The following is a 19,011-nucleotide window of genomic DNA, read 5'->3' on the forward strand; positions in this document are numbered from 1 at the left end:
TCTCTAGTGTTCTGACCACTGAAAGATGCTTTAACACTACATGTCATTCACCCATTCACACACTGATGGCAGGGGCTACCATGCGAGGTACCACCTGCCCATTAGTACTCTAACTAACTATTCACACCCATTCATACACAGCATTCATTGGGGTTAAGTGTCTTGCCCAAGGACACATCGGCATGGAGTAGCAGAGCCGGGGATCGACCCACCGATCCTCTGATTGAAAGACGACGTTGCTCTACCACAGAGAGCAAAGTAACCCTTCAAAGCTCCAAACCAGCCGCTGATTGAACCGTGTGGTGGAACAGTTTTGCTGTTTCCAAGGTTAAGAATGAACGTTCCTCCTCAAATCCATCACTCGGTCTATATCTGTCACTTGATGACATGTGATGCCACTGCAGAGTTAATGTTATCCACAGAAGGTCATTGTTGGCATCAGCAGACAGACTCCTTGCAGCATAATGCAGTTATCACTTCTCCTCTTTGTGTTATTGATGTTGTAGCATTAACTGTGGTCATTGAAGTGGACAATGCGTTTATCCCTAAAGAGAGACTGACCGTGATTATCCCAAATCTGGCTTTAGTGTCACTATGGCAACAACATTTCACATCATCAGAAAAGGAAAAGTCGATGCTATAAAAAGGGCTCCATTATGAATGAGTTGATGTTATGTGCATCAGTGGTGGATAAGAGGAAAAAAACACACTAATGACTCATATATGTGCTGCAAAAAATGTATAGGGAGCAGAAAAAGAGAGGCAGAATAATAGTCATATTCTACTTTTGTTGCAAAGTAGTTCAGTTTTTTCAAATTATATACCTTAAAGCTGCCCCAATCTTTTTTTTTTTTCTTTCTTTTTTTTTTATATTAACAATGGATGAATGGCTATGTACTGTATAATGTGAAAGGAGTCACTGATAGTGATAGCTTGTTGTTTTGGCTTTTGGTTCAGCCAAACTTTGACAAAGTAATTTCCTGACAGCAAATTGTGCATTCGAGCGGAATAATGTGCGCTTTTACCTTAGCAGTGGGGTGTGGTTACGTGGCTGCGCTCTGCTCTTGGAGAGTGTCTCTGGTCCACATCTTGTCTTGCTTAATCCCCGGTGTGAATACGGTTGACCGTCAGCACTATTAGCTTGAATAGCACCATTTAGCTCAATTCTTGAAACAAGATCTCAGTGATTGTAGGGACATTCAAAGTGCGCTGAGTGCATTTTAAACTCAATAGACTGATTAGGTAGGAACCCTATTGATTTCACATCTAAGATCCTGTTGGTGAACGAATCAGTAAAAAAAGGCTCAAGAAGTAGTTACAAAGGAGGCCAATTGTCTTTGCAGTTTAGTACGTGAACAGCAAAGACAGGGAGGCCTGCAGACAAGAATTATTAGAACATTTTAACCGTCTCCCATTAGAAGTTATGATAATCAGGCAAGTGGCTGCATCTACAGATGTACTGTATACTGAACATTAAGCGATATTTTGCTTATATAATCCAGCCTTTTTAGGCTTTTTCAGTCTTATTTCACCTCCTATGGGACATAGCAATGACATAATGCAGAAGCAGCAGAAAATCACTGCTTTGAGTCTGAAACACATGTTCAGTCATGATGCACAACAGCCTGGTTGAGTGTTGGGTGTTCAGTTTCCTCATGACTCTGGTGGCCTTGTTTATGTCAGTTTTTTCTGCAATGGCGTAATATCTAAAAAAAACAACAACACTCAAACAAGGGAGACCCAGTTTACGGAATTTGATCTATGAATTAATTTTCTCTGATTTCTTCTTTTTATTACGCCTCTCTGTTTTCTCACTCCAATCTTCAAGAAGCCTCTCTTTCTGTGTCGTTCACCTTCTCTCACTCTAGACCATCATTCATCCTTAAGGGCAGCCTGTGATGGATAGCTGCCTGCGTGTAATTTCTGAGAGAGAAACTGAGCCTTGAATGATCCACATGGTGTGTGTGTGTGTGTGTGTGTGTGTGTGTGTGTGTGTGTGTGTGTGTGTCTGTCTGTGTGTCTGTGTGTGTGATGGCATCTTGTAGCATGAGATTAGATGGATGGAATGACATATGGATTGATGAAGGCACACAGCTTGGTGAGATAGATGGAGGAATTATATTTCACAACATCATGTCATCTATCAATTTGGAAATTAGATTAGGTTCCTGCAGATACACACTATTCCCTAAGCTGGGAAAGAGTCCTACAACTATGTGTAATGACTGTAGAAAGATGAATCCAATCTAAATATTAATTTTGTCTGGAACCTTGTTAGTCCTGTCAACTTTGATGTTACATCTGTGTCCCCAGTGTCTACAGATTGTACATTGCAGCAAATAGTTGATATATTGACCAGGTACCCGAATCATGTTGGGACCATATGTATCCACAGTGAAGTCAGCCAAACCCTTCATTTGTTTTGATTCTGAAAGCTCACCAGAATGTAATGTTTTTCTTCATCATGACTATTAGCCTTCATTCGTTTAAGGTTGTTATTTTAGTCAAGGCTGGAGCCCATTAAGAGGCTCACATCAATTGAGTGCTATTAAGGGGTCAGTTTCTCCTTGCAGCTAAATTATTTCACTTTTATTTAAACTTTTTTTTGCCAAGTAAGCTGGGAGGTTTTCCTTGTGTGCTGGAAATGCAAGTAGACCTCAGTGAGAAGGGAAACACCCTAAGTAACATAATCTCTCTTGAAACCTAATGTCCAAATGTATATCAGGTTAGTTAAAATAGCTTTCTTTTGCTTTTACATGCCGAGAACCATTTAGTACTTAAACTCATGGCTGATTAATTTGGATGGAAACTTCATCTGGGTTTTTATTTCATCTTGTGTTTCCAGGCTGAACCCAAAGAGTCGTGGCAGCATACCAACCAGGTAAGAAAAATACAGAATGTCAAACGGGTCGCAGCTGATAATAATACAGGTTTTGTTATATGTTATACTGCCAATGCTATAAAAATGACATGGATTGCATGTATGTGTCCTCCAGCGCAAAGTCTCCCAGCCCCACCTCACCACGCTCTCCCTCCTGGCCGATGTTCTCGGCGCCATCAAGTCCGCAGCCGACGTCCTCCGCCTCCAGTGACTCTTCCCCTGTCAGGTTGGTCCGCATTGTTTGTGTAATGATTTAATCACAGACTGTCACTAATCACAGTGAAGCAATAAAAGACTGTCTTTGTACCGGGAAACTGCTTTGCTGTATTTCACGACTGATGCTGTGGCCATAGACTGTCTTGTTGGGGGGCTTTTGTAAGGATACGGTAGGCCAGGTAGACTGGTCCCATGCATAGTGAAGATTCTTTCCAAATCAGTATGACATCTGAGTATGCTGTTTTGAATACAGCCATCTTTTATCATTTGTGAATACAGCTACTTAGTACATATAAAACAGTTTGCATGAAGTAATGGCCTTTGAGTGATTTGAGGTGTCTAAATTAAGCATTGTTTCAAACTGAACGTTTTTTCTTTCCTAAATCAGCCCAGATCCTGCTGTCTCACTCTCTCTCTTTGATTGTCTCCAGTATTGCGGGCAGGAAGGCTCGAGCACTGTATGCCTGCAAGGCAGAGCATAACTCTGAGCTGTCCTTCATCGCTGGGACCATCTTTGACAACGGTGAGTCAGGCTCTGGACTTGACAGCAGAAAGAAAAAAGATGTGGGTTGGTGTTTGGGAAAAAAAAAAAAGAATATAGCGTCAAAAGGAAAAGTCAGATTGGGAGTTCGTTGGACCTTGTTTAGCCGTGGTGTTTTTTGGGGGTTGAAAATGTGTTTAAATTTATCCAAGTAGTAGTAGGGATTTTGCCCCGAAAATGTAAACTGGAACTTCATTTCCTTTGGCTACCATTTTTACAATTAAATTAAAAGGTTCCTTTAAAATAAAAAAAAATAAAAAGGAATTACAGATTTTTTGCTTTTAGTAAAGTGTGGTATTTGTGTTGGAGGAAAGAGGAAGATGCACTCCAGTTGCACGAAGAAGCTTTTTAGTTGACACCTTGCAGTTAATTATTGGAAGCGGTGTGATGATATAGTGTATTTTTATCCAACACCTGGCTTTAAAATAAGCTTGGATGTGCACTTGCTCTTAATGCACACTGCTTCAGAGAATATGAGAGGCTGGCAAGCACACTAGAGTATAACGGATGCACTTATGTGCAATGCATTGATTTTGAATGCATATATATATATATATATATTATGTCTTCTTTTCTTTTTTTCCCATCTGCATATATATATATATATATATATATATATATATATATATATATATATATACAGTGCTGTGAAAAAGTATTTGCCCCCTTCCTGGTTTCTTATTGTTTTGCATATTTGTCGCACTTAAATGTTTCAGATCATCAAAATTGTTTTAATATTAGACAAAGATAACCCGAGTAAATACAAAATGCAGTTTTTAAATGATGATTTCATTTATTAAGGGAGAAAAGCTATCCAAATCGACTTGGCCCTATATGAAAAAGTAATTGCCCCCCCTTGATAAATCATGAATGACCTGTAATTTTTTGGAAAGCTGAGTTCAATTTCATTATCCACACCCAGGCCTGATTACTGCCAGACCTGTTGAATCAAGAAATCACTTAAATAGAGCCTGTCTGACAAAGTGAAGTCGGCTAAAAGATCTCAAAAAGCAACACATCATGCCGCGATGTAAAGAAATTCAAGAACAGATGAGAAACAAAGTAACTGACATGAATCAGTCTGGAAAGACCCCAGAACAACATCTAAAGAACTGCAGACCTCACTCGCCTCAGTTAAGGTCAGTGTTCATGATTCAACAATAAGAAAGAGACTGGGCACAAATAGCACCCATGGGAGAGTTCCAAGACGAAAGCCACTGCTGACCAAAAAGAACACAAAGGCTTGTCTCACATTTGCCAAAAAACATCTTGATGATCCCCGAGACTTTTGGGCAAATATTCTGTGGACTGACGAGACAAAAGTTGAACTTTTTGGAAGGTGTGCGTCCCATTACATCTGACGTAAAACTGACACAGCATTTCATAAAAACAACATCACACCAACAGTCACACATGGTGGTGGTAGCGTGATGGTCTGGGGCTGCTTTGCAGCTGCAGGACCTGGACGACTTGCCATAATTTATGGAACCATGAATTCTGCTCTCTACCAGAACCTCCTGAAAGAGAATGTCGAGCCATCAGTTTGTGCCCTCAAACTCAAGTACACTTTGGTTATGCAGCAGGACAATGATCCGAAACACACCAGAAAGTCCACCTCTGAATGGCTCAAAAAAAGCAAAAAGAATGTTTTGGAGTGGCCTAGTCAAAGTCTGGACTTAAATCTGATTGAGATGCTGTGGCGTGAGATTCAACGAGCCGTTTATGCTCAAAAACCATCCAATGTGGCTGAATTAAAACAATTCTGCAAATAACAGTGGGCCAAAATTCTTCCACAGCGACATGAAAGACTCATTGTCAGTTATCGCAAACGCTTGATTGCAATTGTTGCCGCCAAGGGTGACAAAACCAGTTATTAGGTTTAGGGGGCAATTACTTTTCACATAGGGCCAAGCAGGTTTGGATAGCTTTTCTCCCTTAATAAATTAAATCATCATCTAAAAACTGCATTTTGTATTTACTCGGGTTATCTTTGTCTAATATCAAAATTAGTTTGATGATCTGACACATTTAAGTGTGACAAATATGCAAAACAATAAGAAACCAGGAAGGGGGCAAATACTTTTTCACAGCACTGTATATATACATATATCCATACAGTCTCAGGCTCCTCTCCAGTCTAATTACAGCCACTCCAACCTCAAGCCCAAAACTATAAATCACATTTATCTCCTCACAGATTTTTTGAGCTCATCTCTCCTAATGAAGACCAGATTTCACACATTTAATGATAAAACCACTTAGGTTGTACTTCACTCGTCAGCAGGCAGAATAACCGGAGAACTTAATTGTTATGGTGCGTTTTAAAGTCTCGTAGGGTAAATCTGCATGAAAACTGACACACCCACTCAGGAATGGTAGGGGTGCACTCTTTTGGTCATGCTAGTTGACGCATGGTCTCTTGGACCCCTATACCCTAAATAGAGTTAGCTACGTTTAGACTTTATTGTAGTGTGGACCGGTGTCATCGGAGCCCTTTCGGTCAAAGTGTGTCCTTGTGGACATGTAATCCTCACAGCGGTATCTCAACACCCCGGTCTGCTCATGTCTAACCAAGGACGGCTGTCCCCACAGATCTCATACCGCAGCCTCATAAGACCTTTTGAGCTGTCATTAGAATACTTTTAAAATACAATTCATTGATCTGTTTATCTTAGCTGTTATACAGAATATTACCACCGTTTTGATTCATACTTTGATAGATGAAGTTATTTCAAAATCAAGAGGATCCATGAAAATCAAAAACAGATAAAAAAACCTTGTGGACTGTCTCATGTTAAGTTCACATGTGTGCGTCTTTATTTCATCTAACTCTGTGGTAGAATGGTCTGCAGCATTTGTGAGTTAGATTCCCTGCGAGGACAAAATGTGGTGAACACACAATTTAATTACTGCATCAATGTTCCTTCTAACTTCCTGTGTCTTGGCCATATCTTGCCAGAGGTCTTCTTGTTTAGTGGATCTTGAACCAGAACATTTCAATATACTGTACGCCACAGCAAAACACAACTAGCTCAATTATGTTGTTTCCCCAAAATTGCAGTGTTATTGTAGTTCATACCTGTAGTAATGGTCGGGACATGTATACCCTCAAATCTAAATCCGGTTTGCAATCACATGTCTTTGTATAAACTCAACTTCAGCGTCAACTTGCTTATATTTACAGCTTGCTCCTAGCGTATGTTAACAGCCCCTCTTCCTGCTTCACACTCTGTCGACAGAAGCACACTGTATGCTACAGTGAATTTATTTAGCAGCTTAGAAGGTGGTGGAGACCAAAAAAAAGAGCTAAAATAAGAGTAAATTATGGACTTTTTAAGGCAATAAAAAGGTAATATTTCAATGCTGTGTTTACAGCTTCTTACTCTGGCCCCAAGTGGCAAAAAAACAAACAATTTATATGGGTTTAAGGAATGTCAAAGACACATAACATAACCTATATTCTTCCAAAATCAAAACTAAAGTGCATTGAACCCAAGCAGCTCATTTAGATTAGACAGGTTGTGGCTTATTTGTCACTGCATTACGTAGGGTACACACAGTGGTATACAGTATATCATGCACTTTTCTGATAAACAGTCAAAGCCGAACAATGAAGCAACATAAGTTCATTATAAAAGAGTTTTGAGGATAAGTGATTTGCAGTTACCTAACAATTTTAATATGATTTAAAGAATTCAGTAGAGTCCTCAATAGCAAATCACAGCTTTCAATAATACATAACCATTCTCGTTTTTTACCAAAATGATATTTCAGTATTTACAGTAGCTAGCTATCACCCTCGTCTGCATGTTGATGAAATGGTTGATAATGTAGGAAACACCCATGTCTGGCGTTGACGTCTCTCATTCAGGCACATATTTCATGGTCACTTATCAGCAGCTATTTATGTGTGGTCTTGCTGCCAGAGCTGTCCGCTGAAAATCATTAGATATGAAACATTCAGATAATGAGGAACATGTTGAAATGTTGACTTCCCTGTTTTCAGTTATCGAGCTCCATTCCTCCAATCTTCCTCTCTCACACTATCTGCGCATGTGCTTTAACACATGTTTGTCCCACATATTTATGGATATTTTTCTTGAGATGTTTAAACAAAATCAATGTTTCTATCTCTCTCTCCAGTTCACTCCTCCAGGGAGCCCGGTTGGCTGGAGGGAACTCTGGACGGCCGAACAGGATTGATACCAGAAAACTATGTGGAGTTTTTATAGTTCAGGGCCAAAAAAGACTGGATGATACTGGGCTGGAGTTGACCAAACTGGACTATAGATTTGACTGCACAAGACTGAACCAACTATTAGATCGTATATCGTTAAGGACTGGACCGTTGTCGATGACTAGACTGGAAAATTAAACTGGACAAAGCAGAACCATGTGGAACAGATATGACGCAGGACCGAAGGAGAGACCCATGAATTGCACTGGAAAAAAAAAAGAAGTAAAGATGAGTCCCACTATGGTTCCGGCTGTTAATAGGTTAGTGTGGAAGACTTCCCAAGTCCTGGGGAAAAGGATGTGGGGTGGGGGTGGGGGGGGGGGGGGAGCACATGTACAAATGAGTTGATATTTCTGAGATGTAAGGCTTTTCAGCCCTTGATTTATTACTTCAAACTGCACTGCCATTGCTTCAGAGTCTCCTCTTTTTATCAGCCAGATATTGAAACGCTTCTTGATGAGATGATTACAGAGAATAGGTTGAAAAGCAAGTGGCCTTTAACTTTGGACTTGCTAGTTGACGTCCTCGCTGTGCGCCGTTTGAGTGATTGCTCTTCCCATTGAGGGACCGGAGCTTTTAAAGCCGATTTAAATGATTGGGTTTTGGTTGCACGGCTGTATATTTGTTCGTGAGCACTTGCTGTGGCGGTCCGGTAATTCCCCAGGACAAGACTCAACCTGGCTAATGTTTTAGAGCTCTAGTTCAGCAGCAGGAGCCCCGGGGCAGATCATCTCAGGATGAGGTTACCTCGAAAACAGTTCGCCACAAGGTCAGCGTTGGGTTTATCTTTATCCATTGTGCCTCTCCTTCAGATCCGTCACGAAAAATGTGAAAGATTTCAAACAAGCTCCGCAAGCAGATCAGTGCTTTACAATGCAGCGTAGGAGTAATAAGTGATTCATGCTGGTTAGAACAAGGCCAGCTGTGAGGCCTCGCACTGCTTCCCTAGCTTAGATATTTTTGAATTGTTTAAAATAATTGGATCCAGTATCTTTTATGGTGTGGAGTCATGTTTGCACCATCACAGAGCACCTGTCAACCAAACCATTGATGTTGTTTTTTTTTTTTAAACTTCGTTTCAGAAATACATATGATTTATCATATTTTCACCATCATGCATATTCAGTCAGTAGCTTCGCTGTAAATGATTTAATCTTCAACAGCATGGAGTGAGCAAACAAAGTAAAAATACAAAAGAATTTGCCGTGTACGTCAAGACACAAGGGTCTTTTCCACTTTGTTTTTATTTTTATGTAGAACCGCAAGACAATGCTAACAATGTAATTATCTGACATTGACATTCAAAAAGCTCATGTATAAGTAAAGGAAATGCAGATGTGGTTTTCAGAGAAGCTCAGACATTTAAAGAAAAGAGAAAACTGAATTGCTTATATGTATATTATGCACGCTGGTCTGCTTTGGGGCTCCAATGCAAGTCCTCATTTCATTAATCAAAGCTGAACTCTTTCCTTTAACCACTTGGTGAACATCTGCATCAAAGCTTTTGATTGTTATTTTTTTCTGAGGACAGAGTATTGAAAGACTGTTTTAGCATTTCAACAGGAACATAAAATGGGAGGGTAAAAAAATGTGAATTGAGACTACTTTGTTTATATCTGAACTTCTTATTTATGAGAGTTTCTTAAAGACTCAATCTTGAACTGTATTCATTTTGAGGTGTTTATTGTCATTGTAAATATATACACAGCATTTGATAAGGTATAATGTTTTTTTAATTATGAAATTTTATATTTTGTATTTTTAGCATACTAACTTAATTTCATAATTTCATCTTTGTTGCCCAGATTTTTGTACCATTTAAGTCTATCTACAGCCTTAAATATTATTTCAGATGTTTTGGTGAATTGACAAGATTGTGCAGAATAAAGATTAATGTTCAACAGCTGCAGCTGGGTTTTTGATGGTTTCTTTCAAATGAAGTGCCTGAATTTCCATATGTTGGTGGTATTCACACATATTACAGTGTCTACAAAGTCAATTTGTACCATGCAGTTCAACTTGCATGTGGTTCCGCACACAAATTCACGCCACTGACAAAAGGTCTTGATTATGGTGACCTCAGCCATATTAGCATAATAATATGTTATCTTGCACAACCTGCAATAAAAATCCCTAAGCTTCCTTGCCCCTCACAGTCCTGTATGGACAAAAATATGTCACTATGACTTTAGTATGTTTTTTATGACATACTATACAATCACTTTTTTGTGACATTTTTATGGCACACTAAAATCTGACTTTTTTAATGGCATTTTGTAAGACATACTTTACTATGGATTTTTAATCAAATACTACACTAGGACTTTTGTGATATTTTGAGACATAGACAATGGCTTTTATGACATACTATACTATGACTTTTATGACATACTATGACTTTTTAATTGCATACTATGCTACGACTTTTTGTGACATATTTCGACAAAACATACTGTGACTTATTTCGACATGCTATATTATGACTTTTCATGACTTTTCGACATACTATCATGACTTTTTTATTGACTTTTTCGACTCACTTTTTTATGACTTTTTTCGACATACTACATATACTATTTTTTATGACTTTTATCGACTTACTATACTATGACTTATTTCAACATGTTATACTATGACTTATTATCGACATACTATACTATGACTTATTATCGACATGTCATTCTATGACTTATTATCAACATACTATATTATGACTTTTTTTATGACTTATCGCTTCCCACTGGAGGTGTTCCGGGCATGCCCCACTGGTAGGAGACCCTGGGGAAGACCCAGAACACACTGGAGGGATTATATCTCCCAGCTGGCCTGGGAACGTCTCGGGATCCCCCAGTATGAGCTGCAAAATGTTGCGGGGAGAGGGAAGTCTGGGTCAGCCTGCTTGGCCTGCTGCCACCGCGACTCGACCCCGGATAAGCGGAGGAAATTGGATGAATGGATGGACTTTTTTTAATGACTTTTTTCGACATGCTACACTATGACGCTATACCACAACATTTAATTATTTTTTTTTAAATACTTTTTTCAACATACTATTCTATGACTTTTGAGATACTATATACTAAGAGGTATTTTGATGACTTTTCATGACCTTTTTTGGACATACTATAACTTTTTTATGACATTTCGATATAGAAAGAAATTTATTACAGTTGTCATATCCATATACAAAATTTAGCTTCTACATTTAAGCCATCACCAGCTTAGTGGGAGCAGTGGGCTGCTGAGAAGCGCCCGGGGGGAGTAGTTAGGGGTTCAGTGTCTTGCTCAGGGACACTTCGGCACAGGACATGTAGCAGCCAAGGATTGAACCGCCGACCTTGCGGTTGACAACCCTCTCTACCCATTGAGCCACGGCCGCCCCCGATATACTATACTGTGACCTTTAACTGTACTGTGAACTTAAATCTAGAGAAAAAATAAAACCATCTGGAGGTGAGCATTGAAAAATAGGAAACTTTATTGTGTAAGATGTTTGAACTAAAGAGAAATCAGTTCTTCCGAATCTCCACTTTCAACACGAAGTCAAATCCAATGTCAAAGAACCACACAGATAACTTAATTCAACATTTAATCAAATAGGTGAAAATATCGACACTGACTACAGAAGAGGTGTAATACAGAAGTAAAACAAACTATTGTTTTTTTAACAAACATTTTATATCGTTTGTTTGTTTTTACATTGGATTACAATTACATAACTGAAATACGAACATAACAGACCAATGAAAGCCATAGCCATATGTACCAGTGAAACATGATCTGCCCTTAATCTTTAAAGATAATATTTGCATGTATTTTATACAAAATAGACTTTATCAACCAGTATGAGGGTAGTGCAATTCCATCACGCTCTGGTAGATTTACTTTCACGTGGAGGTTCAACTTTTTTTTTGTTACGTTTTCTATTTTAAAGTGACCAGTAAATCCTCACTGCAATATACATGGGAGCCAAAGCCTGGACATTTACAAAAGTTACCTTTCAAAAAAAGAAGAAGTTGGATAATAATTGCTACTTAAAATGTAACTGCTTGAATACTTCTTTTTGTTTGTTAAATTTTTTTTTCTTCTCTGCTTTGGTCACTCTTATATAACTCAAAAACTTCCAGTCTGTCTGACCTTCCATCCCTCCCTCTCCTTCGTTTCCTTATAACTTTAACACACAGTGAGGATTCATATTGACATTCCCATTGACTCGTAGAATTTACATTTACTTCACAAGACAAACATGTTTAACACTTCCTAATGTATTCAACACGTCTACCTTTATCAAACACAAACCAACAGGAAAAAAATATTTACTTTCTTAACTCTCAATGTACAAAAAGGATTGGGTAAAATTATTAATATCAAAGTGGATCAAGCTGATTTATTCAAAATTGCAGAAAAAAAAAGTTTTTTTTTCATTTTTTATATTTCTTTTTTTTTTACAATAGATCAATCTCCAAAAGCATTGATATTCGTTAAGGGGTCATCTATTTCCTGATTTGAAGTGTATTTCTATGGCTCTCTGTCTCCCTTTCGAAAGGCCTTTGCATGACATTGAAAGGTAAAAGAGAAAAAAGCGTAGAGGTTACGTCCATGTAAAAATATTTTGTAATAATAGACACTGTTTACATTGCACTGGATATGTCGGCGCTGCTATATACACCTATGGCCCTTTAGAATGAGCATGGATATGGTTACATCTAAACGTTAAAGCTGATTTTCTGAGGCACCACCACCTGGAAACAACTATAATACTGTATGCAAAAGTCACCCAAACAAATGAGACGGTCAAATCTTTCCCAAAATAATCAACATTGACATGAGGGGCATCAAGCCTATGCTCTTTACTGCGCAAGGCCACGAGACCGAGTTAGCCTGTGAAGCTTAAAGCCTGCACTGTACAGCAAACAACACTACTGTGAGTAACCATCCTTTGACAGAATGGTGGATAAAACATTATTAATCTTATTGACTAGTGGCGAGTATGCGTCCAGAGACTGCTGTGCTGTTAGCTGTAAGTAACACGCAAATGACCAGTCTCTATGTTCAAGTTACCACCTGGTCTCTCAACTGCCATTCAGAGGTATGCACCGTGGAGGAGTACCATTCAGAGTAAACAGCTGAAAATCAGTATGGTCAATATTTTCAAGCAGTTACACTAAGGAAAATAGAACTACGAGGGGAGCGGTGGGGAGGAGCATTATGTTTGCGCTTCCAGAGCTGAAGCTAATGTACAACTGCGCTGTCAATGTATTTTGCTTTGGTCATTACATAAGCTGGTACAAACATGTTTTACATTAGATATGTACCAAATGCTGACCACCACCTGTTTGACAGCAGTAGATATTACTGCTTACTTTGCAATTTCAAAAATACAATATTTTGTGCATCTCAAAAACAAAAGCCTCTTATACACTTAACAATCTGTACTTTTAAGCTGGTGTAGGTGTGACACTGAACTAATATCGTCCTCATAAATGAGCACCCTCAAGCAAAATTACAAAAACCACGTAAGAACTGAATAATCACTCTTTCACATCTCCAGGAAAAGACATACAAAAACTTGATTTAACATTTGGCACTAGTGGAACACATCAAAGTGATGTGAGCTTTGATTCACAAATTATTTGGACCAAACTACATCTTCTTTCAAAAATATTTCAACTTTAGAGGTGACATCTTGTGCAAAGAACAGAGGTTCCATACATTATGGGTTTATATATCATATACAAAACAAATATATATAAATATATATATATAAATATATATAAATATATATATAAATATATATAAATATATATATATAAATATATATAAATATATATATATATATAAATATATATAAATATATATATATATATAAATATATATATAATATAATCACCTTTTGAGCTTCCTGTTTGTGCAAACAATTTGAGATAAAAGGTATATTTAATTTAAAATGGTATTTTGAGTGAAACAATGCTTTTGTCACAAAAAATATATATATATATATTTTTTTTTGCTGAAGTTAATTATGTCTGGGGAAAAAAAGAAGTTAGTCAGTTAATACACTGTTTAGAGGGTTGAGAATTGTCAAATTACCTTATTTGAAAATCCTACCAGTAAGATTACAACATACACCATGAAATCATTTGTAATTCTATTTGACTTTACTGTAATGTCTAGGGTGGGAACGGGCAGTACGGCAAGGTAAATTCATAAAACCACATTTTAAAGTAAAGTTCTATGAAACCATTAACTCAGTATGATTGCAGCTGGCAATGAAAGGACGGTTTTGACTTCAAGCCAGGTTTGCTTGAATCATTATGGTTGTTTAATATCACACAGAAACCTTGAAAGTTTTTTTTCAAAAGGCAAGTTTAGTTATTTTTCCCCATCTGTGTGATTGCATCTGAATAAATTGCAAAGATTTTGAAACAAATTGGATTCAAATTAACTCTATTATTCCACCATCTAAATCGTAATGTTTAAGTCAGTCTGCCTCTAAATATTACAACACATCAGATTTGCCTTGTTTAATTCCAGTGGTGTCCATTTAGCACCATGGTGGTTGCAGCTTGCCACAACCTTGCTAAAGTATTTGGATGTGTATTCAACATTATATTTGTTGATATAATATGGGTACTGTAACTTTGTGTAACAATGCGAGACTGATTGGAAAAAGAGACACATGAAATGTGTTTTGGAACTTAAACATTTGTATACTCTCCCTGTTTTTTTTGTGATTCTCAGACTTTTTATGATCTAAAAAAATGAAGATCTTAATATTTCATACTACTGTATGCATGTTTAAGCTGTACCATAGGCTGCCTTCCTTACATACATGTCTGGGAAACGGAACAGAGAGAGCAGCCCAGATTAAAAACAGAAACTGCCAGCATGGAAAAACAAAAACAGGAAAAATGTGTTTGTCAAGGTTAGATTCATATTCAAAAAAAGAGGGTTTAGAGAGGATGGCTATGAAGAGCTTTAAAAGCTAAAAGGCACTGTTCTTCCCTTGTCAGAATCCCTGTGTAAACATTTCATTGAGTGAATGTGTCTGTGAATACTTGAATGTTTGTGTGTAAGCGTGACTTTTGCATGTGTGGTCAGAAAAGCGTGTCTGCATAAAATAAATGAATATTCCCCTAGCTGTTGTTTTTCTTCCATTGGTCATGTATATAAATCTGATTCACATCATTTCAGAAATGATAACTGATTCACAGCTGAAAACAGTCCTCATTGTCCTTAGATCCAGAAGAAGAAGATGTCATGTTTTAAATTTTTCTGTTTTCGTTTATCCCCTTCATTGCCAACCGTCCTCTGGAAACCACAATAAAGCGAACACTCACTACATTCTCTGCGCAGTAGAGATGGGAAGGGCAAACAGAGACAAGCTGGGCAGGTAAGCAGAGGAACAGTAGGCTTGAGCTTGGCGGGAGCGTCAATAAGCTACTAATCCGGCGAGTTGGACAGTATATTAGGTGTCATGATGAGGGCGGAAAAGGTGTTTCTAGGTGTAAGCTTGTCAGTAAAACAGCAATAAAACACTGGAGGCAGGCGGCAAACAAAAGAAACAGCATCAGAAACCTGAGGACAGACCCTGGACGGAGGAAAAGGTGAGGGGTTTGGAAAAATAAATTTAAAAAATAGATCCTGCAAAAATGCATCCTGGCCACAAGACATTCAGAGCCAACATATTTTCCCTGGAGGACAACTTCTTCTTGGATAGCCAAGAAAAAGGGCAACAGGTCGGTGGTTGGATGTCCTACCCTAGTTTGGCCCAACCTGGTGCCAGATTGGGAGGCATGAAGAGGTATTGTGCTCCGAGATTAGGCTGAATGGCTGAGGCCTTGAGGGGTGTGTGGCAGATTCCTAAAGGGGGCCCGGGAAAACGAAGCAATTGCATCCTAGTGATGGGGAGGCGAACAGGCAAAGGCTTAGGGCTTGGGGCAAAAGCTTGGGGCCCCGGAAAGGTACATGGGCAGGGCAGGATTTAAGGCATTGCTTCACAGTTTAAGGCAGTCATTTCTGATGAAACAGCAGGGGCTTGACGCTCCCATCTTTGAATTTTGGTAACTGGTTGGTGATGATCTCTGCCAGCATCTCTGGGAATTCCACACTGAGGGTTTTATTCACAAACGTGTAGAAACAGATCTGGAGAAGACCCTCGACCATCTGAAGGAGACATCCAGGGAAGCAGAGACAGACAGATTAGTAAGAGAATATTAGATATTAAAAACAACAGTTTTTTGTAATTTGCTGGATTCACCTTAATTTAACCTGAGGTCTATATACAGTAGGTCTCAACTTCTGCTATATAAGGCTGTACAGACGATTGGCAGAGAATGCTAGTAACACTTTCAACTGGACCATACAGTGACGCACTTAGTGGGATCTACAGTATGAGTGTACCCTTCAGGGTTTTACACTAATTAGCATGGTGCAGGGAACTCCAAGTTTTTGCTGCACTTGAACCGCAAGATATGAAAGCAAAACCAAGGCTGGTATGAAAAAGAAGATGTAAAAGGAAGCCTTTATACACATTATATAGACATTTGCTTTCAGATCTATAACATTTATCAAATCCTATATAGAAACAAGAAGAGAAAAAACACTTAGCATGCGGTATATATCAGTGTGAGTGCCTGTGTTTCTCTAACCTCCTGCATGGAGTCCAGTAGCTTAGTTAGCTGGTAGAAACGCTGCCAGTTCTGACTAGCGTTCTCCTCTCTCTTGACAATGGCTTTTCCCAGTTCCTTGATGTACGTCATCCTGATCTCGTCAAACACCGCCTGGCTTTTCAGTCCATCTTTTGGTACTGTGTACGCACACGCACACACAAACACACCAAGAGACACACCAATATAAAAGTTAGCTGACAATGGCAGGATTGTTACTTTGACACCCCGTACCCATTATAGACAGTATATCTGCTCTGCCATCTGCACAGGTGAAAAATCAACATCCGTCTCAAACTGAAAATCCATCAGTAATATTCCTATATGTCTTAGTCTGTTCGTTATTTTGTTGTATCCTGCAACAAACAAACACTACATTAATAATTCATTAAAACATACTGTGTGGGACCCCAACAAGGACCCTCAAGAGACACGGGTTAAACACACATATGTAAGCACATACCTCCTAACCAGAACGCTGTGGGCAGTGGAAAATATGCAAAACTAAAAGGTTACATCAATAGCTACTGTGTAGTGTGTTCCCTAACTGGTGTGGGCTGGATGGGAATCCAAGAGTAGCTGTAAATGTTTGGACATACACCTCATAAAAATCACAAACTCTGCATAATTTGACTGCTAAAACAGCTGAAAAATATCAATATGGAGATGTCATAACGACCATGTCAACACATCGCAGACTCCTTGTCAGTCTGGTGCCTGGTATATCCCAGGCACAGCCTGGCAATGCCACAAAGGGCAAGATCGGGTTGAAATACTGTCCAATTTACATAATCAGATAAATGGGAGATACCGTAGTGCAAGTGCTATCTGGCCTCTTCATTATGCATGTTCATGTTTGGCCAAGAGAGCAAGAGTTAAAACAGATTGCTTTCCAGCTCTCTACTCTGGACTATTCAGTATAAAATAATAACTAAATGTGGCTTAGGGTGTTACTATGCTACTATGACCCATTTGTGTAGTTTTATTTTTTAATTATTTAAATTCTGTGCAGAAAGTGAAGTCTACCTTCTGAACCTAACAAGCACTTTAACAGTATATAAAATTGCCACAGAGGGAACTTAAATTTTTACTTGTATGAGAAATGATTAAAACAGCTCAAACCAGTTGTCCTGACATGTTAGTATTTCTGTTCCTTAGGGGAACAAATGGAAATAGCTCTCAGGTACGAAAATGCAAGCTCTGCATGGAAATGTCATTTCCTCTGAATAACGAGCACGTCGCCTCTAAAGTGCATCCCTTCCCTGCCATTCACAGAGTGAGGCAGAAGGAAGAACACTCTCCTAGTAATACGTTCATCATGCTGTGTACAGCTTTTCTGAAGATTTTAAGGGTGGTAATTACAAAGCTGGTAGCCCACTGATTTTATAACTATTATTTTACCTCTTCAGAAAGTAAGAGAAGGGAGGGCTGCTGAACATTTTACCACTTTTACATAGCAAGCCAAACAGCAAGTTGTATTTCATCCACTGACATAAGAGGCAGAAAGATGAACTAATTTAACTCTTAGTCTCTTGGACGGTGCATTTTATACTTTTCAAAAAATGCGGTTACAAGACAAGGCAGCTCACTGCTAATGGGGATAAAAAATGTCTACAGAGATGAAGTACCTGTTGGACACTTGAAGATCTTTTCAACTGAAACAGTAACTACAGAAGATGAACAGACTGTACTTTCACAGAAAAACGGTTTTCAGGAAAGCTGAAAACTGGGTGGAGCGATAAGGTTGTTACAAAAAAAATATAATGGAAAAAAAAGTGTTTGAGATTAATCCCAGAAAAATTGCAAGTTTGTGAAGTTTGAAAACAGAAGCGTCTTTTTGATTACCTGTGCTGAGCAGTAACAGGACCTTCATGCACAGGTACTCGTCATAGGACACCTGCAGTCTAACGAACTCATTACAGATTGTAAGCATCTGCTCACACTGGTCGGTCATGAAGGGCAGCTTCATACGCTCTCTGAAAAGGAGGGAGGCAGAAAGAAAGGGAGAAATTAGAGGTGAGGGAGAAGTGTAGAGCGGGTGTAGTCAGAATGGGAATAAACAGAAAGAAAACAAAGACATATAGATTAGACTTACAGCTCCTTCACTCATCCTGTTATTAAATTATAAATAAACTACCCCAGCAGGGAAGCACTTCAACCGTGAAGGAGAAAAACAGACTGTGATATCCGTCCCGATGGATTTTTACGCCTCACTTCCATTTACACACAGCACACATTACTTTCTACCTTTTAAAATCAATACAGCACATTCACCTCATACATAGCCTTTGGTTCAGAGCTCTCTATTCATTGTGACCAACTGCAGTGTTACCGGTAATGACTTCTTCACCTTTCTTGTCTGGTTTTACCCCTCTCTGGTTTGATGTGTCCTTTGAGAGAGACTCTATGAAAGCATTCCTCAGACTACATTACTATAATGAAAATGTATCCTCACAAAAGAATTTCC

General features: G+C 38.6%; 2 protein-coding genes across 3 annotated transcripts in view; one reads left to right on the plus strand and one right to left on the minus strand.

Annotated features, from left to right (window-relative positions):
• Positions 1-8,166, plus strand: part of LOC137876283 (rho GTPase-activating protein 26-like) — a 76,820-nt gene extending 68,654 nt beyond the window's left edge. Inside the window, exons 21-24 of one of the 2 annotated variants that reach the window (XM_068715726.1) lie at positions 2,846-2,881; positions 2,997-3,107; positions 3,529-3,620; positions 7,782-8,166. In XM_068715726.1, coding sequence (XP_068571827.1) covers positions 2,846-2,881; positions 2,997-3,107; positions 3,529-3,620; positions 7,782-7,870 — 328 coding nt within the window. In that variant the 3' untranslated portion in view covers positions 7,871-8,166. Of the gene's footprint in view, positions 1-2,845; positions 2,882-2,996; positions 3,108-3,528; positions 4,176-7,781 lie in introns of those variants that run through there. The other variant, XM_068715725.1, reaches the window with a different exon arrangement.
• Positions 8,167-13,746: 5,580 nt separating this feature from the next.
• LOC137876284 (glucocorticoid receptor-like) overlaps positions 13,747-19,011 on the minus strand; it is a 59,528-nt gene continuing 54,263 nt past the window's right edge. Inside the window, exons 8-10 of the mRNA XM_068715727.1 lie at positions 18,390-18,520; positions 16,527-16,684; positions 13,747-16,041 (exon numbers count right to left, since the gene is read on the minus strand). Of these exons, the coding sequence (XP_068571828.1) occupies positions 15,889-16,041; positions 16,527-16,684; positions 18,390-18,520 (442 nt within the window). The 3' untranslated portion in view covers positions 13,747-15,888. The remainder of the gene's footprint in view (positions 16,042-16,526; positions 16,685-18,389; positions 18,521-19,011) is intronic.

Source organism: Cebidichthys violaceus, unplaced genomic scaffold (genome assembly GCF_023349555.1).
Source record: "Cebidichthys violaceus isolate CVI_PGR_0920_01 unplaced genomic scaffold, fCebVio1.0.p SCAF_20, whole genome shotgun sequence".
NCBI lineage: Eukaryota > Metazoa > Chordata > Actinopteri > Perciformes > Stichaeidae > Cebidichthys > Cebidichthys violaceus.